At 39.6% G+C, this 24,180-nt stretch overlaps 1 protein-coding gene across 1 annotated transcript in view; it reads right to left on the bottom strand.

The window, feature by feature from the left end:
• SPATA16 (spermatogenesis associated 16) overlaps nucleotides 1–24,180 on the bottom strand; it is a 177,008-nt gene that overhangs the window by 94,118 nt on the left and 58,710 nt on the right. Inside the window, exon 3 of the mRNA XM_063307870.1 lies at nucleotides 17,781–17,870. Coding sequence (XP_063163940.1) covers nucleotides 17,781–17,870 — 90 coding nt within the window. The remainder of the gene's footprint in view (nucleotides 1–17,780; nucleotides 17,871–24,180) is intronic.

The following is a 24,180-nucleotide window of genomic DNA, read 5'->3' as shown; positions in this document are numbered from 1 at the left end:
TGCAGCTACTCGTTTATTTCTTTCCCTCCCTTGATTGGCCAACTGGAGAAAAAAGCTTCTGCTTCTGCGTGGAAGTATCAGCCTCCCGGAAGACCTGCTGTTGGTCTTGGATGAGATTCCTCTTTTCATACCCAAAGCCCAAAAAACAAACAGACTGTCATGGTCCCTGTTCCAATGTTCCTGGAAAACATCATAACATGTTCCCATGCCATGTTGGTGCTGACACAGTTTGCTGTCTGGGAGGGGGCTGCTCCTGTTCCCTTGTACCAGGCTGCGATGCGAGGAGTGAAGAACGCATGTTTGGGTTATCTTGACTGGTCAAGGACATTTCCCGAGGATTGGCAGAAACCGTTAGGGACATCTGCAGGGAATGGAATTGTATTGACTCTGGGGGGAGGAAGTGGAAACTGCTTGGGTTTTTACTGGGAGAAATCCTGCGCTTTTACTATTCTCAGCTTTGCTTGTGATCCTGCATACTATTCATTATTAAATCAGATATCCATGAAAGCCTTGTGTGAGTCTGATAGTGATTTTGAATAGGCAATCATTACACAGCCTCTACCACTGAGGTGCCTGGTCTCTCTTACAGCCACAGCCAAAAGCCCATGGAGATGCAGAGTCTGGGAACATATAGAGGGCAGAGGGAATGGCCTTGGAGGACAGGAGGAAGAGCCATTATCAAAGCAATGGCTAGATAAAAGGGACCTAAGCCTGGGTCAAGAATGTAACTTGAGATGTCTCTGACAAGCCCTTCTGTAGTTCACAAGATAGTGAAAGAGGTGGAAGCACGTCCACACTTGCAAGATTTTGTTATAATAGCTGTTACAATAAAAATAGTCCTGACCTACATGGCATTGGTTTCTTAGTCTGGTCTTCCTTGCAGGGCTGACAGAACCAGAAGTGAGAGGAGATCCCACTGCAGACCTGCTGGGCCACTTGGAGCTTAACTGATTCCTGACTTCCAAAGGCTACACCTCTTTGCACCCTAGAATATCTACGTAGGAGGTTTTGTACCACAATGCCAGGGACAGTACTTCTTCCATACTGGAACATCTTGGAGCAGCTCCACACTGTCTTAGCATCAGGCTGACAATGAGATGGAGGCCACAGCACAATGACATGTCCTTGGAAATTGTTAGTGGGGCATCTCCATGCCATGGCAAGCAGGCTGTGTAGATGTAAAATCTGTGAAAGCAGCCTTTTTAATAAGCCCAATGAAGTAGAAAAGTTGGTACTAGTTGAGGCAAGTGAATTATCCCTTCCCCAAACTGATTTCCGAGGGAAAAATATACTCTCAGCTCAGCCATAAAACATTTAAACACAAAAAATGTTGATTAGGGCACTAAGATACAAGAACAATGCTGGGAAGCAAGGCCAGTATAAGATAAACCTATAAAAGTAACTCCCTAGAAAGAAACTATGTTGATGAAATACTGCCTCTTTGTTCTCTCAAAATACATCATTGTCTTTGTAGTACTGTTCTCAGTACCTCGTAGTTCTGCCCACTTATGATCAATCAATGTGTAGTAAGTAATTTTACTGTATCTTTTGGGGTTAGTTTCAACTTCTCCAGTACAGTAATAAACAATCTGGGCTTCAGTGAAGGAGTGTGCCTGATCCCCATTACTAAAGAATTAGTTGGAGAAATTTCTCCTACATTTGTATTTACTGAACAATTCACTTTCTGTTGTCATCTACCAGATCCACTGCGTCCATTTTTGCAAGCAAACTCTGTAGTTTCTCTTTGGCACACACAGAACTTTTATCGTTAATAAGCTGATCCGTATGTTATCTAGTTTTGTGTTCGCTAATTTCATGACTTTTACTTCTATTGTGAAGGGATTTTTTTCATAGTGAGATGCTAATACTTAAAAAAACATAAACAGTTGCTCACTTGCTAATTTTAAAGAGAGGCACAATAGTCCATCCACATCACATCTCTCTTCCCCATTTCCTTCAGTCTACCTTGAGCCATCTAATCCCATTTAAACCCTATCTTGAGTTATTGGATCCAATCCTTTCAGGAACTTTGCCTTGTAGCAGTGAATTCTACAGGCAAGTCATTCAGTACCTAGCAATGAAATTACTGGCCATCTGCAATTTTTGTAGCCTAATTAAATGTCTCTCCCCTTGCTGAGTTGGAGTGCTTTCTACTGATCCTTGAGGTGGCAGATAACTATGCTGATCCATTCCTGTTTCCAATCCCTACCTTGCCTCTATTGCCTTTGTTTCAAGTGACCACAATCACTTGAGTTCTCCAACATAATGAATGACAAAGCCTAACAGTTTTTATTTACCTTGCAGCTACCCTTGGACAGCATTGGGACCAGGGAAAAATTCTTTCTTGACACAGGATGACTTACAGTCATCTAATGTATGGCCTGGGGAAGAGATGAAAGCCATGCCATGGGGACCCAGCAGAAACATGATATTATCATGGCATGCTTATTTATTTATTTATATATTTGTTTATGCATAGTTTACTAATGTATAGATTTACAAATATATACATGCATTTACAGAAGTATACATTTATAAATAAATAGTTATGCCTTGTGTAGGTCCAAGTGGGGAAAGATTCTAAGTCTTTATAACAACTCCATTATATCCTATAAGCTATAGACAAGGAATGTCCTTTCTGTGTAACCCCGTGTCTGTCTTCTCCTACCCATTTTTGGCTTAGTCTCCAACCTGAATGAAAAGTCTTCAGGAATTTCAAAGTTCACTCAACACTTCATGGCACTTTATTATTTCTTTAAAAATATATTAATCTTAGATTTTTTTAAAAAAAATACATATCTGACTAGATAACCTTTTTTTGGAACTTTTTCCCTGTAATCATAAAATTAAATGGAAGCTTACACATAGCAGGCAAAAGCTGGTTAAGTTCTGGTTACTAATAAAGTGCCCTGCTAGATTTTTGTTAAAGCCATTGGGGATATGATTATTTTGGTCAGTTGAGCATCTCTCACTTGAAGTCTGAAATGCTATAATCATCAGACAGAGGTTTACTATGTCAGAGAAAAAATTAGATCCCCCCCACATTTACTCAATGTGATAGATAATTTGTCCAGTGGATGGGCAAAACAGCAAACCACTGATTATTATGGAGACATTTATTTTGATTTTAGACTAAGTGTGCCATGATAAAAATGTTGTTCAGTTCTGCTGCAGTCTCTTATCTCATGAATGCATTACCATCTCCTTTAAAGAAATAAATTCTGCTAGCAGAGATAATACATTGCCTGGTTTAGTAAAGACAAACATTAATTAGTAATCAAAGCAGCCTCCAAAATTTGGATCCGTTTGAGTCAACTGCTATGAGAGCTCAGCTATTATTTCTGTGCTTGGAAAACTAGACTACTGAAGACAAATGAGTCTAGCATGGAAACTATTTCATGGGTACAATCTCACATCTGACACTGGTCTTGATGTGGCCTATCCTACAGGCTTCAATAGATCCCAGTTAATGGCAATGACATATTGCAATCAATTTCTCTTTGTTACATGTACTGTATGTCAAGTCGGAGGTCTCTGCAGCAAATCATGATGTTAAAATGATGATACACATTGTCAGGCAAATGACACCATTACATATATGTATCTTCACATCTCATATACATATAGTACAATGGTTGTAACGTTTGTGTAATGACATCATCACACACCTTCCATCATTTGCATCCTTTCCCTACCTCCTGTAGATGCTCATGTATCCAATCTGGTTTGTTGAACCTGAGATTTTTTTTTTAAAAAAAACCCTTCACACTAACATTTGTTAGTATTTGGTACAGATTTCTCCAAACATAGGTCTTTTTCTTAGCAATTTTGCCATGGATATGGTTTTTACACTCCCCCCAATGTATTTTGATATGTTATTTTCATAAATATATATATTTCTGGGCTGTCTTTTCCTTAAGATGCATTTTTTATATTGTTGGTAAACTGCACAATAAAACTCAGACAACAGCAGATGGCATCTAAGATTTGGTTTGTATTGGTCTGAAAATGAGAAATTAGGTATTTCACATTCTGCTAGTAGCGATAATACATTGCCTGGTTTAGTAAATAGAAACATTAATTAGAAATCAAAGCATTCTCCAAATCAGTGAATGGTGGCAATGAAAGAAACAGGAATCAGATTCATTATCCTAGGGGAAAAGCTAGTCTGGTGTAGTAGTTAAAAGTGCTAGACTAGTATGAATCCTGCCTTAAGCACAGAAGTCAGCTGGACAATTTTGCCTAGTTCCTCTCTCAGCCCTAGGAGGAAGAAGGCAAGGGCAATCCACTTCCGAAAAATGTTGCCATGAAAACTGCATGGACTTGTCCATGTCATCAGTAGGAGGCACAAAAAAACTTAGATGGGTGGGAACAACACCGAGTATAGAAAAAGTTAATGGACCATTTGGAGATCCAGGAGCAAATGAGAATGGTGATTGGTGAGTATCTGCTTAAAAGGTCTGTTTTAAATATGTGGTTTAAGTACAAGTGTATTCAAGGCATGATTGCTTTGATTGTTTGAGAACAAAGATTGAGAGAATTAGTGAATGAATTAAAAATAGTGACATAATCGGTGATGAAACTGAAGTGAGGGAATGCTGGAACTTAGAAAGAGTATTCTAGAAATGTTTATGAGAATGACAGTGTTATGTTGAAGAACAGAATTGAAATAAATGCAACAAACGTTAGTATCCAGGAAAAAAAAGAGATGAAAATGAAATAATAAATGCTGTGAGAATGTTGGAGGTGGCAAGGTTGCAGGTGTAGATGGTATAACTGGAGAAACATTAAAATATGTTTTAAAATATAGTAGGTTCGAATGTAAAATCTATTTACTTGTTAAGTGTGTCTGGGAAGGTGTTGGGCAGAATTTATTTATTTATCACATTTATAACCCACCTCAGTTGTCTGCAGACTCTTGGAGGATCACAATGTGAAAAAAACAACGAATAACCATACAAATTAAAAATACAAAAATCTCCAGTCAAAAATACAAGGACATACATCCCAGATTGTATCTGGTGTCTTCCCCCCAATCCCCTTAGCAAAGCTTTGTTTTCAGAAGCTTCTGGAAGGTGACTAAATTGGGGCCAAACATACTTCTTGTAATGGAGTGTCCCAGAAGGCTGGCCCAATGACACAAAAACAGTGCCTCTGGGCCTCACCCCTCTCTGACCTCCTGAAAATGGGGGACAGCCATCAGTTTCTCCTGGTATGATCAAAGTGGAGAGATGCAGTCCTGAAGGTAATTCTGATCAAAATGGCTGACAAGGAGCAAATTTTGGGAAGTATAGTCCTGCTTTATGCCAGCAAGGAGGCCTAAACCAAATTATTGCTCTCCATCAGATCACTGAAGAATGTATGAATGTGAGAAAGTTTACATTTGCTGATTCAGAAAAATGTTTGACAAACTAATAGAGTTATAGAAATTTTGCATGAAAGTGGAGTTGAAGATTGGTTGCTGAATGTAGTAAAAGCAGTAACGCATGTGTGAGAATAAACAGAATGTTTAGCAAATGGTTCAGCTTTGAGCAGAAAGTTGAAAGAAGAATATGCAATGTTCCCTTGGCTCTTCAATATGTTTATGGATAAATGTGTAAGGGATGCTTGTGGGAGGGGCATTGGCTTAGGACATGAAGGTGTTAAGGCTTTTGAATGTAGACAACAGAACACTGTCTGAAGACCAAATGATTTGCAGTGAATGTTAGATAGATTATATAATGCAACAAGGAGTAGGGATCTAAAAGTTAACATTTCAAAAACCAAAGTAATTGTGTTTGACTGGGAAAATTGAATGATTTCAAGTTTTACATACATGACAAAAAATTAAAATAAGTAGATGAATTTATATACCTTGGTAAAATGTTGATAATAATAAAAAAAGTATGGAGAAATTTTAAAGCATGCAAATACTTGTAGAAAGGGAGTGGGTAGTTTTTTGATCTGTTGCAAGGAATGATTGTTTAGCAATACAAAAAAAAAGCTGTACATAAAAGCATGCTTCAGCCCACTTTGTTATATGTAGGTGGGAATTGAGTATTTTAGGAGAAACATAAAAGTAGGTTGATTGCAGTGGGAATGGGTTACTTGACCCGTGCTTAAGAACAAGACCCATGTGATTAAACAAGAAGGGATAAAGTCAAGAAGGAATAGTAATGAATAAATGGAGATAGAATGGAAATGTGAGCAACTAATATAAAAGAAGTATGTTGAACGGTTTACTCATGTAGAGAGAATGAATGAGCACGGAACTGGTAAAAAAAACTCCAAATCTATGAAAGAAAAATGAATGGCTTGAGAAAAAGGGAGAGACCAAGAAAGTCATGTTGGATGGAGTTGATGTGATCCTCCAAAAGGGAGAAGTGAGAAGCTTAAAGAGCAAAAGGCAAATTGATATATGGATGTGGTGGAAACTTGGATGGTTTGCAAGCTAGAAAGGTATAGTGAAATACAGTGAATAGTGCAAATTATATTAAGCTATATTTCCATTTCCTTTTTCTAATCTCTAGCATTTAATTTCCTTCCATACCACTTTTTACTCTTTTTTTTAATCTTGCATTTGATGCAAGTGAATAGCGTAATATGTATGTAATTCAGTTGCTTAAAGTGCAGGCTTGTCAGGGAGAATCTTTCCAGCCCATTGTCATTTGAAGATGCAGTGGTGTCAAGGGCTCTTGTTTTCTGGCCGATACTTTTTTTTGTTGTTCTTTAGTTTGCTCCTGAGCTCTTCTGTAGCCAAAGAAACATGCCTTGGGCAGAAGCGAATCAGCAAGGAAAGAAACACCTGGTTTTACTGGTTCACAAAATGCTTTCCAAGTGAGAGAATGATGTTCCCTAAATATTTCTATGTTGTGATAGCACCCAGTGCCCTGAAGAAGAAAACATACTCAATTATGGGAAGGTGGCCAAATCTGAAGTATGTACTAGATATTCCTCCTTCTTAATTGAACAGAACACTGTGAGCTCATTTGGCAGATGTACATTATACTGGTCATTTACTTTGTGAAAATTATTCAGAGTAACATCAATAGAAGAGAATATCTGTAGCTCAGGATTGAACTGTGGAGTCCTTGGTGCTCTCTGAGCTTGGTTGTTTGCTTGCAGACGTTTCATGACCCAACTAGGTAACATCATCGGTGCCATCAAGAGTAACATCAAGGCTGCAGTTCATGACTTAGGATTAGAGACCTTAGCAAACCAAGGAAAAGATGGACCATGTGGTTCTTTGTCCGTTTCCCCCTCCACTGAACTGTTGGGATTGCTACCAGTTAAACTTTTTTGCAGCTGTGACTCCACTTAGACTTTGATTGCATGCGCTCCAACAAACACATGGGACCAGGACATAATTGGAGTTGATTTAATAGAAATGCAATTAAAATTACATTAATTGAGTTAATGCAATAAAACCTCATTTGCATCAATCTTGACTCTTGGTTGCTTCATTTATTATTTATTTATTACATATATAAGGCTGCCCATCTCCATGGGGACTGTGGATGTGGTAACTTCAGGCTGTGCAATGTTGAATTAAACCCTACTTCGTTATTGCATCCAAATATAGCATATTATGGCTTCTTTCACGTAGGATATGCTTGCAGTTGTAATGTGCTAGTTGAGATGAAACAGTAGGTTGGAATCTTGGCTTTAGAATTCAAACCATAGTTTGCAATGCTTTAATGCAATGCTCAACTATGATCAGTTCTGGCCTGTGAAGGGAAAAAGGGAATACAAAAGAAGAAATGCAGGAAGAATGGTTTGGTATTAAGTGTCTCTCTGCTTGGGCACAGACTGAGAGATGACTGCTTGGAGAGTTTTCTGGATGGAATCAATGAATAAAAATGCATTTCTAGATTGGATGGCCCTCATAGCATGTTCTAGTGTCATATTTTCAAGCAGCACTTTTACTCCAACACATATTTTTTAGAGGAACGGCTTATTGTAAGAAGATATCTTGTCTGGTCCCTAGTGAGAACAAGTAGCTTGCTTCTTTTGCTGCTTCTTAATGAAGCTTTACTGTTGTCAGGCAATGTTGTGCCCAGCATTTGGCACATTGGATCCATTCCATCCTCCAGGACACCTGGACAAATGTTCAACATTCAGTTTGAATTTATTTTCCCTGAGCCAGAAGAAATAACAAAGCTTAGAAGTCCAAAGGAGAATGCGGGAGAAGACTGACATGCCTATCATAATTCATGTTTTAGTAGCTTCCAGTCTGGACTAGAAAATTATGCTTTACACAAGGCTATTTTTGAAAAGCAAGTGGAAGATTCAATCACTCCCATTGCAAGATTGTGATATGCAGCTGACTGGATAGCATATATAATGCTGACTTTCTTCAGGATTCAGCAGCTACCTTTCTATTTCCAGACTCAATGCAAGGAAATTTGTCTTTTCCTTTATAGCTTTAAATGAAAGAACACTTCTTTTCATCTTGTTCTCTAGCATGCTTTGCAATAAATCTCAGAGGGCCTGGTACATGTTCTTCTACCAGTTGGAGCTACCTAATTTCTACACTTGATTTGGGTTGCTATTGTTGCTATCCAAATTGAGGAGAAAGGTCCACATTTATGTGTTGATTTGCAGCTGAAATCTCAGGTATGATGGCCTACCCAAGTGCTAGAGGTAGCCTGTTAGCTTTTAAAGAATACACAAATTGCTGTATGGATGTTCATTTGTGCGCTTCTTGTATTTAAAGCAGTAATCTCTTTTATATTATAAAATTGCATCAGAAATTGTACATAAATCTTCTGGGTGACTTCATGTGTTTTGGCTAATCAGTACTGAGTGCAGCCAACTCTTCTTGCTGTTGGTAAACACAAAGTATTTGTTTAAAAAATCAAAACAGTTCCACAGAGAAATAATTGCATGAGTTCTGAGGGGGTATAAGATGGATTACTTCTGCCTCGGTTCTCAGGTTCAACTATTTTGGTTGATAATAAAAAGAACAGCCTTAACTTTTCATACAAAGTGTATGACAACACAGTTTAATCAGGGAGCGCATTTTTTTCCTGATCAGCAGAAATATTACAACAAGGCAACTGTTACACGCAAAGCAAACACCAGAGAAAAACTGAAAGCTTGGGAGCATTGAAACAGAGGCCTGAGGTGAAACTTAGTTGTGTCGTGTTTTGGAAGTAATCCATCTGCAATCTGTGTTTATTCTCAGTTAATACTTTGGAATTGTTTTTAAAAATACTGTAATAGGAATTGCCTTGCTGGACCATGCTTAAGTAGAGCCAATGAGAAAATCTGGAGAAAGTTCACAGGAGGGTGACAGTTACCCCTTCTTGTTCATCCTGAATATCTAGCAATAATAATGTGCATATGTCATTTTTCATTCCATTTATCTTAGGTATTAGCACTTGAAAGTTCTGTTCTCCCATGGATTTGTCTGATCTTTTACTAGGGCTACATCAAATCTGAGAGTGAATTTCTGCTTAAACAATGGGATTTCTCCTCACTTTCACTCTTCCTGCACCCAGTCCATTCTCTAATGGGTGGACCATCCCAACTAGATTTAAATACATAGTGGAGGGTCCTCCCATAGAGGGAGGGGGAAAAATATCTTTTTCTAGCTGATGCCTTTTTGTCAGCAGGAAGTCAAATCCACAAATGGCCATTACGATTTTGTGTGAACAAAGCATTCCATGCTAGTGATGATTACCAAGATATTTTTAGTGACATGGTAGGCAGAGATCATAGAATCATAGAATGTATGAGCTTGAAGTGACCTTATACTGCAGGTAATTTGATCCAGTGTACATTATTAGATGACCTGTAAGATCATAATCTGATGGGTAATGAAGTCAGTGGTGGTATGCTACATGCCATGCTGCCTTTGTCACTACAGAAGTGACAGTTCCTTCCCCACCTTCCATCACCTTCCATGGCTCTTCCCAACTCATTTACCTTGCTGCTCTGCATTTAACTTGACTGCATTTATCTTGACTTACTTTGAACAAACTTCTATTATATACTATAAAGCATATTCATACACACACACACACATATTATACATATGATATATACTATATATATAAAAATATACTACATATACTATATATAATATATACTATATATATATTAAAATATAGTATTTATCTTGCCTTACTTTGAACAAACTTCTATTACATACTATAAAGCATATTCAAAAATATGCTTTATAGTATGTAATAGAAACTAACCTTTATTTTTTATGATTCTACTTAAAGCATATCTAGCATGATTTTCTTCTGGTAGTGTCTTACAGGAATGCCCCAAATCTTCACAAGTATGGCTCAGAATATACAAGCATCTTGGGGGAGATGGGCAGTAATTAAATTTGAATAATAAATAAATAAATAAATATGTTTTTCATAGGATACCTGGCTGCATGGATCTGACATTCTCCTGTAGCAACTGATTGGGCAATGCATGTTATGATGAATGCCCTAAAGTCACTCCCTGAATCATGAACTAATTCAGGCTTGCTTATAGATTTTTTCAAGGTTAAATACTCAAGGCTCTTCTGGTCAGAGATGCAGCTGCAGGATTAAATCAAACTGAGGCCTTTACTAATGGCATCACAGGGTGTTACCATAGCACTCTCTCCTGCTGTCTTTCTGTTACAGTTGTTGTTGTTATTATTATTTTCATAAATGAGAAGCTCACATTTCCAAGCAGCAGAACTTACTGAGAAGCAGGAGGTTTTATGAGTACACTATTTCTAAAATTTGTCATGATGTGGCTAATGGTGGAGTAGGTAAACTCTTCATTCATGGTGGGGCTAAGGTAGTTTGTCTCCTCAGGTGAATTACACCTAGTCCATGCAGGAAACTTTACTGGATTGGTTATTGGTAGCTGAACATGACACTTCCAAAAACAGCAGGTTAGCTTAGGAATCGCACTGTAGCAAACTGAGCACAGCTGAGTTCTTCCTGTTGTGTCTCAGCTATTTTGCCTGAAATCATGATCTCACTTTCCCTAATTGTAGGACTGGCTCTATAATGCAAAGGGTGTGTCTACAGAAACAGAAAAGTGGTTAGGTTGGATTGTGATATATGAATATGTGTTTATGTATATCCATATATCCATAGGAGGGGAAGAGTGGGTTGAAAGAGGGAACAGCCACCAACTTATAAGCAACTTCACTTGTGTTTCTAAGAACAGACCTTGTGTCCTAACAACCAGGAAACACACTGAGACAAGGAACTGGTCTCTAATATTTATTGCTAGTACTTAACAGGAATCCTAACAAACTGAAGAAGCGTGGGAAAACCCAGACATATAACCCCCAAGGGTTAAGGCGGTCCCGATCTGTGTCTCTTTGAATGGCTGAACAATTCATCAGTGCTACGCATGCGCTTGACAGTCTGGATGGGAGCCCCCTGCTGGCCATCCTTACTCATGACACCTTGACATTGAATTTCAGTCCGTTATTTTGGGACAGTACTGTCAGATCATTAAAAATTTACCATTGCCACGTTAACCTTAATGCTCTCTTTTTACGAGCATGCTCTTCCTTCTACAATTCTAGCATCGTTCTTCACTACAGTTTCTTTACACGTTTCCCTAATGCTCTATTTCACTTGTAAAACAATTTCATTCGCTGTTCTGATAGTTTCTAAGAACAGGGTTTCTCAACCTGGGTTCCGTGACACCCTAGGGTTCTGCAAGAGGTCACTAGGGGTTCCCTGGGAGATCATGACTTATTTAAAAAATTATTTCCAATTCGAGCACCTTCACATTCAAGAGGTAAGTTTCATTGTTTATTTTTAGTTTAAGAACACTGTTAATGCATATAGACAGGCCTACCCATGCCACGAAGATAATAATTTTGTAACTTCTGGCCTATATTTGAGCCTGAATAGGCAGGGGTTCCCTGAGGTCTGAAAAATATTTCAAGGGCTCCTCCAGGGTCAAAAGATTGAGAAAAGCTGGTTTAGAAACTGCTTCTCTATATCTTCATTACTTCTCATTTGAAAACAAGTACGTGCACGTGGGTGTTTATCTGTTCTGTCTCCCATTTTTCCACTGACCTGCAGAGTTTCTATGATTTTCCTAAGAAAACAAATAGGATTATACCTAGGTTAGGTTCCAACAGTTCAGTGTTTCTCAAACTTGGCAACTTGAGTTGGTCCACACAACTCTCATGGCTGGCTGGGGAATTCTGGGAGGAAGTCCACACATCTTCAAGTTGCCAAGTTTGAGAAACACTGCAATATATATTTGTCTGCGTATATACAGTATGTGTGTGCATACACACACGCACACACGCACAACATCTTTTGGGTGAAGGAATCAACATGCTAATATTAAGGTATCTTAATATCTGTGTTGATAGAAGTTTTAGCAAACATTTGGCAAAACTCAAAAATAAAGTTTTAGAAAGCTGCAACTGTCCTAACAGTCAGAAATCACGCTGAGACGAGGAGTAGTTCTCTAGTGTTTATTACTGCTACATAAAACAGAATCCTAACAAACTGAAGAAGCATGGGAAAAACCCAGACAGATAAACCCCAAAAGTCAAGGCGGGTCTGATCTGTGTCTCTTTGAATGGCTGCTTAATTCCTCAGTACTACGCATGCATTTTCCCCCCTGGATAGAGGCCCCCTCCTGCTCGCCATCAGTACTCATGACAGCAACTATTTTCAAGTTCAGGGGTTTTGAGGAATAGTTTTCCTTTTCAAACCATTGTTATGATTCCTCTCTTTTAGTGAAATAAGAAATAAAAGCAGCTTGCCAGGCACAAACACAAAAGCCAGCCAGTCCCTGTTCAGTTGCCTGGGAGCTGTTGAGAGGTACACCACAAAGCAGCTCACTCTGCCTCTGAAGAAGCCAGCCACCGCTGCCGTCAAAATGTCAGGACCCGAGAAAAGTAGATCACGGCCATTCAGCTCAAAAGCTCATCACTCTTGATTGACACCGGCTGTGAAAGCCTGCACCAGTATATAAGAAATGAAAAGGTTTTTTAAAAAAAGAGATGACCTTTCTTTTTAACAATGAGCATTAGCTTCTCTGTATTAACTATGCAATCACTCCTTAGCACTCAGGTGCCAAGACAATAGCTGAAAATGGGGAAGGAAGAATTGTGTTAGTCTAGGGCAGTGTTTTTCAAACTTGGCAACTTTAAGATGTGTGGACTTGAAGTCCACACATCTTAAAGTTGCCAAGTTTGAAAAACACTGCTTTTGGACAATGAAAGAGATGTGGACTCTGATGGCATCTTCAAGACTAACCAACTTTATTAGGGTAAAAGCTTTTGCCCCAATAAAGTTGGTTAGTCTGGAAGGTGGCCTAATAAAGTGAGTTAGCCTTGAAGGTGTTACCAAATTCCATGTCTATTTAGCTGAAAATAAGGGCACAAACAGCAGGAGAGAGGCATCAGCATGTTTGTGGAGGCTCTGATGTTTTCCCACTGACAGCCTGGGGGGACTGAACATGCTCAACAAGTTGAATGTCAGATGGAAAAGAAAAACAGACCATTTGGGAAAGGAGAAGCAGAGAGTGGGGAGTAAAATGCTTTTCTTGGAGGGAACAACTGGGACTGACAGCAGGCACATTTCATTAAATTTAATTGATTCATTCATTAATAACAAGACAGAAGATTCATCAACTAAAACAGTTTAATTAGTTGAGAGCTATATTCCTCTTTTTCCCATTAAAATATAACATTGTATATAATAGAAAATGTGTAAGAAATCAGTCTCAACAAATACACATTCCCACTTTGCAATCAAGTGCAGCTAGAAGAATTTTCTTGAGCATAGTGTGATAATTAAGGTGGTGGACTAAGATCGTCCACCACTTAGGTCCAAGTCTGCCCTTAGCCATGGAAATTCATTGAGAGATTTTGGGCCAGTGTCTCCATTTGAGGGACCTCCCAGGGTTGTTGTTGTGAGGATAAAATGAAGGGAGATATGCATGAAACATGGGGTACAAATCTAAGAAATCTATAAATGTACCTTTTCCCCTAAATGTATGTGAATTCTGATCAGTATGAACTCTATTTGATATTAGGGGCCACAGGAAGAAGAGATATAGTAACGGGGTACGTTTGCAAATTTACACACAAGGCTGTGATGGACTGGGTTCCCTGGATCACAAGGGAGATGTCAACATCCTCCAATCACAATCCTCTTGCACCTTTCTACAACTCCTGGGGAAAGGCCTACAGGTAGTCCCCGCTTAACTATCACAATTGGAACTGGAATTTTGGTTGCTAAGAGAAGCTGTCATTAAGCGAATCTGACCCAATTGTATGACCTTTTTTGCAGTGGTTGTTGAGTGAATCACTGAGGGTGTTAAGTGAACCATGCAGTTGTTAAGTGAATCATGTGGTTCCCCATTGGTTTTGCTTGCCAGAAGCCAGCCAGGAAGGTCGAAAATGGCAATAACGTGACCATGGGATGCTGCGATGGTCATAAAAGCGAACAGGTTGCCAAGCACCCAAATTTTGATCATGTGATTGCGGGGGACACTGCAACGGTTGTAAGTGTGATAACTGGTCATAAGTTATTTTTTTCAGCACCATCATAAGTCCGAACCACCATAAGTCCGAACCAATCATAAGTCCGAACCAATAATGAATGGTTATTAAGAGAAGACTACCTGTACTTAGTCAGTGCTGCCACTATCCACTTTATTCCAAAGGAAGTCCCTTTCTGCACTGGTTTACTTGGGAGGAGGAAAATGCAAACCTACGTCCTTAGCTTGCCTTTCTGGGTTTTTTTTGGCTGTATTTGAACTGAGCAGGAGGAGATGCATGTGCTAAAATTCAAATCCTTTCAGATTGAAGGTCCTGATTCAGTAAGAAAAGCAAGTCTTAATTATGCGTATTGAGATTAAGGAACTAAACAGAAGCTGAAGGTCCAAATGGGGCAGGAAAAAAAGGAAGTCACTGACTCTGAACCGTTTTCTTAGCCAGTTGCCGGTTCAACCAAGGACACACACACACGCACACACAGAATAAGGGCAGAATGAAATTGAACAAAGGTTAACAAGGGCACAGCAACTCAGAACATCTTCAACTGAAGAAAAAAATCAATCCAGATTTACAATTAGCTTCCACTAGTACCTAAACTGCTATAAACCAGTACCTAAACTACCTAAATTCCTAGAACACTAACCACAGCACAGGTCTCTAGGGATTGGGGTGCTGCTTATAGCCGCAAAGGAATGTTCTGCTCCTTCTCCTGTCAGAGAAAAGGTGTAAGGAAGACAGTGATGCTGCTGCTTCCTCTTTTTTAAAATCTCAAGTAATCTTCCTGCTCCCAGTTGGCTCCATTTTTCCTAGCCTCTCATTCTTTCTGCCCACAACTAGATTGATAGATCAGATTTGGGTTTCCTATGACTTCTTTATTTCTAAAAGTTTTGGGATGCAGTTTCTTTCCATTCACTGCAGATATTTTGCATTCAGGAAAACTGCCTTGCAAAAATTGCCTTGCAAAATATCCAGAGCAGGCAGTTCTAAAGCAGTTTGACAGGTTTGTGTTTGTGTCTTCAAGTCAATGTTGACTTCTGGGGACTGCCTGGACTAGTCCCTGCAGTTTTCTTGGCAAGATTTTCAGAAGTGGTTTGCCACTGCCTCCTTCCTAGGGCTGAGAGAGAGTGGCTGGCCCAAGGTCACCCAGTTGGCTTTGTGCCTAAGGCAGGACTAGAACTCCCAGACTCCTGGTTTCTAGCTGATGCCTTAACCACTGCACCAAACACGCTCTCTAAATAGTTTTACATATTTACTGTATATAAGATGATGATATAAAAAATGTTTATCTATACATACCCATCAATTGGCTGACCACTAGTTTTCTTTTAGGAAAAAAGAAAAGAAAAATCTAACCATTTTAGTTTGAGCTTTTATCAGGATACAGGTGTTAAACAAGAAAAGAAATGGGATAATATAGAGCAGTCTTTCCCATTGTCGCTGTCTGGGGCTAATGAGAGTTACAGCCCAAAATTTCTGAAGAACTCCATATTGGAGGAGTCTGATAGGTTCTACATGTTCCACTAGCCAGTTCATATTCCCACAGCTAGTTCAATGTGAGAAAAGTCAGCAGCCACAACAGTGTGTTTCTTTCATCAGAAAGACAAAAGCAGCTTTGCAATGTCACAGCACTAGCTGTGCCCCATTTGACCTGCATGCAGTGCTGGGATGCACATAGAAAAGGGCGGGGCTTGCATGAGGACACTGTGACATTGCTGCCCCCTGCCCCTGATGCTACTGGGAACAGCTATGCAGAATTGCCCAAGCCACGCATTTCCACCCGCATTTGTGTGTTATAAATTGATTATGTGTTATCAAGTTGTTTTCAACTCCTAGTGATTAGAAAGGTTTTCTCCATGACGATCTATCCCTAATCTGTTCTTTCAAGTCTCCCAACCATGCACTCCTTGCCACTCTAACTGAGGTGTGTTGTAAAACTCCTATGTTAGTTAAAAGTTTCCTGCTTCCATGTCTTTTATTACTTCTGTGTGTACAGTGTTGTGTTGTTTATTCGTTTAGTCGCTTCCGACTCTTCGTGACTTCATGGACCAGCCCACACCAGAGCTTCCTGTCGGTCATCAACACCCCCAGCTCCCCCAGGGATGAGTCCATCACCTCTAGAATATCATCCATCCACCTTGCCCTTGGTCGGCCCCTCTTCCTTTTGCCCTCCACTCTCCCTAGCATCAGCATCTTCTCCAGGGTGTCCTGTCTTCTCATTATGTGGCCAAAGTATTTGCCTTTAATATCATTCCCTCAAGTGAGCAGTCTGGCTTTATTTCCTGGAGGATGGACTGGTTTGATCTTCTTGCAGTCCAAGGCACTCTCAGAATTTTCCTCCAACACCACAGTTCAAAAGCATCAATCTTCCTTCGCTCAGCCTTCCTTATGGTCCAGCTCTCGCAGCCATATGTTACTACGGGGAACACCATTGCTTTAACTATGCGGGCCTTTGTTGTCAGTGTGATGTCTCTGCTCTTAACTATTTTATGAGATTTGTCATTGCTCTTCTCCCAAGGATTAAGCGTCTTCTGATTTCCTGACTGCAGTCAGCATCTGCAGTAATCTTTGCACCTAGGAATACAAAGTCTTTCACTGCTTCTACGTTTTCTCCCTCTATTTGCCAGTTATCAATCAAGCTGGTTGCCATAATCTTGGTTTTTTTTGAGGTTTAGCTGCAAGCCAAGTGTGTACAGTAGACTACTGTAAATCAGACATTCCCAACATGGCCAGAGGTGCTGTCCCTTTGGGCTTATGTGTCAGGCTTCCCCAACTGAAACTTGGCAGTATATCACAGATCTCTTGACACTTCCCTACGGGCTTAGCTCTATTCCTTGATTAGGCTTGGCAGGAGGCTCACCAACATAAGAATCTTTATTGAGGGCAAGAACAAAGCCATACAAAACCACTGATTGCCCACTGCCAGTGAGAGAGGGCAGATAACTTCTATATCCTTGGTAGTTTAAGCTGATTTTTTCTTCTTTCTGTCCTCCTCCACAAATTAACAGACTCTTGTCCCAGAGCTTGGTAGCCTTGAAGCCAAGTGGTTAATGTATGCCATCCCTGGCCTGAGAACTGCTGACTCCCACCTCATCCTTCATGATATGGAAATTGAAGCCTAAGATATCTGAAAGGCACTATATTGGGGAAGGGGCAAGTGGGGGAACTGAGGATGGTGGGAGGCTCACTGAGTCCCAATGAGGAAATTGCTGTTTCAACCCTCTTCTTTAGTTTCTGTAGATGGCAACAGATTAAAAGAAAAAATACCTGGAAATTGACATTCCAGGCAGGAAAGCTGCCCCATGAATCTCAGACCTACCTTGCAGCTTCGGAATATCGCTCTAAGCATCGGAAGACGGCAGCTTGACGAAGGTGGTTGCGAAAATAGGCAGGGTTCAGAATTACGCTCCTTGGAAAACAAAGAAATGTTCAAGTCAAAGACCTGAAGTGGCATAATATGGTAAAACCATTTAACACCTAACTCTGGACAGCATGTTGGCTGTACAACCACATTCTTCTTTTCATTGCTATATTGAAAGCATTTTCCCTCAATTCCCGACAATGACTTATCACATCTATTCTGTTGACTGCTGAGACAGACGAGCAGGCATTATTAAAGCTGTGTCATAAATGTAATTTCATTCATAGCATGGCCTATTACAGAAGCAGCAGTTTTACCCCCTCCTCCTCCCCCCAAGCATATGTTTTCATGCACTGAGTGAGAATCTGATGATCAGCAAGACCCTATATGTTATTATAATAATGCCTTTTCTTATCTATCATCTATCATTAGCATTTGTGTTACTAACTATTCACTATGCATACAAAAATCAGCCACACAAAGCTAAGCAAATGTATTTGTGATAATCAGGCCTTTGTAGTTGGGATACATTTTCCTTTGCAATTGTATCTCAACAGGTAAGCCCCACACCTGTTTGAAAGACTTTGCACTCTGGGCTCCTATTTGGGATGGCAACAAACATCCAGTTTTCAGGAAATGTGCAAGGAGCTGCTCTGGGTGCGTGTATATTTTCCTTAAGATGGAGAGGGTTCTGTGAAAGACCTCCTTATTATTATTGCTGCTATTATTATTATTATTATTATTATTATTATTATTATTATTATTATTATTTCAACTTCATATGTTAATGATTAAAATTCAAAATCTGCATTCAAGGAATGCTAGATTTCCTTGGAAGCTAACTGGGGATTCCTTAATGCAGGACAAGCTAGATGTTAAACTAGTCCTTACATTGAACACCTAAATTAAAACTATACAATTAGCAGCCAGTTGGGGTCTGGGGGAGAGATATTTACTGAGGTGAAAGCAAGGGATTTATTTAACTATTTCTTTGCCTGCTCTGACCCTGACAAACATTTCTCTGAATGGCTTGGGGGGAGTAATTTCTTTCAGCACTGTTATCAGGGAGAAAAACGTTCATGGACCATTTCACCTACTGTGAACCTGGATACTATCTTGATCCGCCCTTTCAGGGGATGCTGTTTGCATTTTAAAAGATGCATGCTCAATGCAGACATTCAGTTAATAATTGTATATTGTTTGGTTCTGAGAGGATTAGTAAATGGAAAAATAGGTCGCCCACCACTGAGGTGGCTTTTTTTTTCATATGTGCTATAAATTACAGCATCATCCAGACATTGCTGAAGTTTTATAAAGACTGCCTGCCTTACTGCTCTTTTGGCACAACATTGGTTGCCTGTCCTTAGATTTTCAACTGGCATAAACTATACCAACATACAATTTATTGCCACCCTGCCACATTGGGTGTCATTCTTACTTCCTGTGTGCAGGACAGGCTGAAGAAAAGGATTCTCCCAGCATTATCTCTATCCCCTCCCACCAGCTGGCAGGGAAATAAAGTCTACTCTTCATTCTTAACTAAGATGGGGCTGGGAGCAGGGAGGAGGCCTGTTTTGACAAATGGCTTCTCCATCTTTTGAAAGTCACTCACAACCTCTCACCCCCTGACTGCTGGGGCTGGGAAAGGCAACAGGAGAAGGAGGAGTTGGCATGTTTCCTGCCAGGTTTAACATGAGTGCTAAAAGTAGCTTGGCTAACAAGTGACATGAAGGGAAGTAATATAGTACAACAGCTCCATCTCACTTGACTAAATAACCTCCTGGGGTTCCTGTCATCTGAAAAACTGCTAAACCTGTGTTTAAAAGTAGCCTGACTAATTGGAGACACATGGGGGAAGAGGTGGCATGGTGCACTTAAAGTCTCTCTCCTGTTGCACCATGCAGCCCCTCAGGGATTGTTACCTGTTATTGGGTAGATCTGTCTTTCAGTGTGAGTGATTGGCTTGGGAGTCCTGGCAGGTACAGGGGAAGAGGCCTATTTGAAAGATCTAAGCTCCCTGCTGCCTCAAACAGAATAACCCTGGAAGATAATAGCTAAGGACTAGAAGGGAGGGGGCGTGCCTCACCAGTTTAAAGTGGCTGACAGGTGCCAGGCTGATCCCAACCATTAGGAATCATCTGACTGTAAACCTTTGCAATAGATGTCCAGCAACCCTTGATCTGTATGCATTCTAAATACACAAAAGTTAATACAATAATTACCCAACAATTCTGAATTTGATTCAAGAGAATCTCAATATTCAAATAAGCAAATATACACAGGTAAAGAGAACTATATGCATTCATATTTTTTTTCTTTTCTGCAAATCCCAGACAACTCTTATTAGTATTGGGTCACAGTGTTTCCCAGTAAGAAACAAGCCCTTTTTTTGGAAAACCAAAGGTTAGCTAGAGCAGTCTCATCAAGTCCAATTTGTGTGGTGTGTGTCACATTTTTACGATGAGCTTGCTTAGAGACAAGTTAACAAACTGGCTGATCACTGGGACTCACAAAAGACTTTAAAGGCGATTATTGCTTTTCCAAGCTGTTGTTAACAGTTGATAATAGCTATATTGATTTTCTTCCCACTAGATTATTGGCTATACCATTGCTAAGCAATAGCACTAATACTTAACCACCCATTTTCTACTGTCAGGGCCTGATGTGTTCTGATAGATGTAAACTCACAGGTACTCATGACCCAGTGATAGGAAATGTCAACAAATTAGTTTTCAGAATTTTTTTCCTTTTCAAAATTTATTACCTTAAGAAGACCTGTTCTACAGCTCTTAACCCCCTTTTCTTTTTTTATGGTAGCTGTGACACTTTAGAGCTGAGATCTGTAAGCTACTTTTGTTCATTTGAGAGTTTCAAGGTTTATCCAGACGATTGTTCAAGGTGTGCCCTGACCACATTTAAGCCTTGACAGCACTGTCTCAAGAGTCCCAGTGAAAAACGATAGGATACAATTTTGTTTACAAGTTATGTGAAGGGGAAGGAACAGCCTTAATGCAGAGGACGAACAAGAGAGAGGGCTTTGGTGTGAAAAGTACAAAACTTAAATTGCCTTCCTTCATATCACAACTTAATTTTTTTTGGTTTGTTCTGGAAAAAATAAATGGAAGAGGCTGGTTAACATTAGATGGTGTCAGTCTTCTTAAAAGCAAAACAAAAAGTATTTTGCAAATGTATCCCACATTAAAATTCTTCCAGCTCAGTACAGCTACAAAAGATTTAATAGCTGATTCCACAATTTATATATTACTTAACCAGTCCCCTTAGTGCTTATAAAACTACCTCTATAATCTTGAAACTTAAACTTTATTATGGCCAAAGACCAGCATAGAACAGTGCAATATAAAAAGAATTTTTTAAAACATCATACAATGAAGAGAAGGGAAATATACACAATCAATCAGGGTAGAGACTAAACTGCCAAAATAGGTACTAAAAACCTCTTTAGTCAGAGCTGGCTGTTAGAGCAGATGCTGTGAGTTGACAACAATATTCTTTCAGCAATCTTCACAGAGTGCTGGATGATATGGAAGACAGTATTGTACATGCCAAGCTTTTAAAACTACCTTCCTACCTTAGGTCTAGAAGAAGACATTTTCCCATCATTAGTGTTAAGTAAGAACCAGTTTCAGGTAGTAGTTAAAGCACCAGGCTAGAAACTGGGAGTCTGGGAGTTCTAGTCCTGCCTTAGGCACAAAGCCAGCTGGTTGACCTTGGACCAATCACTCTCTCTCAGCCCTAGGAAGGAGGCAATGGCAAATCACTCCTGAAAATCTTGCCAAGAAAACTGCAGGGACTTGTCCAGGCAGTCACCAAGAGTCACTGCTGATGAAGGCATGCATGTGTGTGTGCAGGCACACATACACATACAAAGTGTTGATGTCCTAACAGTCAGGAACCACGCTGAGACAAGGAATAGATCTCTAGTGTTTTATTACTGCTACATTAGACAGAAAATCCTAACAAACTGAAGAAGCGTGGGAAAAACCCAGACGGATAAACCCCAAAAGTCAAGGTGGGTCTGATCTGTGTCTCTTTGAATGGCTGCTTAACTCCTCAGTACTACACATGCGTTTTCCCCCCTGGATAGGGGCCCCCTCCTGCTCACCATCAGTACTCATGACAGTTAAGTAGGGTTCAACTGCTACCCTAATTGACTCTTCACTATGGAATACGGAAAAGGTACCATTTAATTCCTTAATGCGGCAAATTCCATGGATCTTCCTTGCCTGCAATGATTTATCTGCCCACATTTTCCTCATAATTGGGTTATGAGAGAGATAGGACAAACTAGGTCTATGATTTCTCGCTAAGACATTCTTCCAAATGCCATTTTGCTCTTTTCTAGAATCCAGTAGCTTAAGATAATTATTCTCCTGCAAAACAGACTTTGGCATAAACTGCTTAACAAGCTTCAGTGGAGCCATGGCCTAATCTGAGCAAAACATTGCAATAAACCCAGAGGAAAAAATGATTTACTTTACGATGTTACTAAAAAATGGAGGATTAGATCCAGAACCTGAAAGAATGAGAATCCATATTATATTACATCTTTAATAGGCCAAAGCCTTTAACGCACCAGTTTCAGACTAAAATGCCTTGGTGCTAGTAATGGGGTCTGGTACTACTGAAGTCTTGAAGTTCTCATGCTTCATAAAAATGTAATCGGAAGTAACACACAACATTGTGTAGGATAGAAAAGTAGAGGCAGGATAGTTTAAAGCAAAGTCAAAACAAATGTGATGTAAAGAAAGCTTAAGAATAAATGCTAGCCATTAACAAGAGCAGATGGAAGGTCCATCTGATTGTGTGGGAAAAGTCCAGGATGTGAACATTTCAGAACAAGTACATGCTGCAAAAACTGTACGTGCCTAAAACTAGGACAATTACACAAAAGCTTTCATAAACGAGAGATGTGGTAAAAATGATTTCAGCAGAAGAACATGAGCAGCTGGTCTAGGGATGGTTATTACTGATGTTTACATGATTTTATATATATATATATATATATAAAATCCCTTCTCACCCATATATATATATATATAAAATCCCTTCTCACCCATATGGGTGGTATGTGTCTTCTTCAACCTTGGGTCCTCTACCAGAGGCCTGGGAGTTTGAGGGTTCTGCGCAGGATCTGAGCTGTTCCTAGCCTGCAGTCTTCTGGACAGAGAGCTCTGATGTTGTTTCTGGGATCTGTTGGAGCCACTCTCCCAGCTTGGGGGTCACAGCCCCAAGTGCTCCTAACACAACTGGGACCACTTTGGCCTTCACTTTCCACATCCTCTCTAGTTCCTCTTTCAGGCCCTGGTTCTTCTCCAGCTTCTCATATTCCTTCCTGATATTGCTGTCCCTTGGAACTGCTATATCTATCACCACCACTGTCTTCTGGTCCTTGTCTATTACCACAATGTCCGGTTGATTGGCCAGTACCTGCCTGTCTGTCTGGATCTGGAAGTCCCACAGGATCTTAGCCGTGTGTGTGTGTGTGTTCATTCTCCATTTGAGTGAGAGATTACCTGGTAGTATATGCATCTAAGAATTTAAGAAGAAATGTTGATCTGTCCCAAAATTATTGCTCCATTCTGAGGGGAAAAATTGGGAGATGATTTTTTTTTAAAAAAATAACAGTATATTTTAAATAGGGTTTAAAACCTTTGTGGCAGGAGTTTAACACTAATGGGTAGAATAGGCCCCTTTTGATTAGAAATTAAGGAATACTGGCTAGACAATGTTTTAAAAAATCCCTAAATCTGCCACTAGCCTGTAGTTCTAGTTTTTCCTTTCTCTAAATGCATCTGGGTATAGTATCAGTCCAAAGCATTTTGAGCTCTCACAAAAAAATGTGGTTATTTGCTGACAGCACAATCAAATTTAGACAAGGAACTCTGCCGCATACCAAAACATTTTTCTGCATTATCAAACTGAATGGGACAGAGAGGAAATAAAAAATTTTGGCCCAGTGCTAATTTTCACAAGAGAACAATTTTTCTAAATGGGTCACTTCATTTGTTCATTTGTAGAAGATATATTCAACAGGTAATGCAAATTAATAAGATTATTTTAAACTTGATTAAGGGGCTCACTTACATTGTGATCCAAACATATTTTAACACTTAATTGGAACTTGTACACTCAAATTTAAAATTATTTTAATTTAGATGGCTCACATTTTATGGCTAATGGCTAATGTGCATATTTTTATAGAATTGTATCTTGTACTGGTCAGTGACTGTAATAAAATCAATCAATCAACAGGTAGAAGATCCTAGTTAAACCTTAGTATCTCCAATCAGGATCTGAAATACTTTTCTTTGATACTCCAGAGGGCTAAAGGGACCAA

Source organism: Candoia aspera, chromosome 6 (assembly GCF_035149785.1).
Source record: "Candoia aspera isolate rCanAsp1 chromosome 6, rCanAsp1.hap2, whole genome shotgun sequence".
Lineage (NCBI taxonomy): Eukaryota > Metazoa > Chordata > Lepidosauria > Squamata > Boidae > Candoia > Candoia aspera.
The sequence above is the reverse complement of the archived record's forward strand: the minus strand, read 5'-3'. Positions and strand labels throughout refer to the sequence as shown.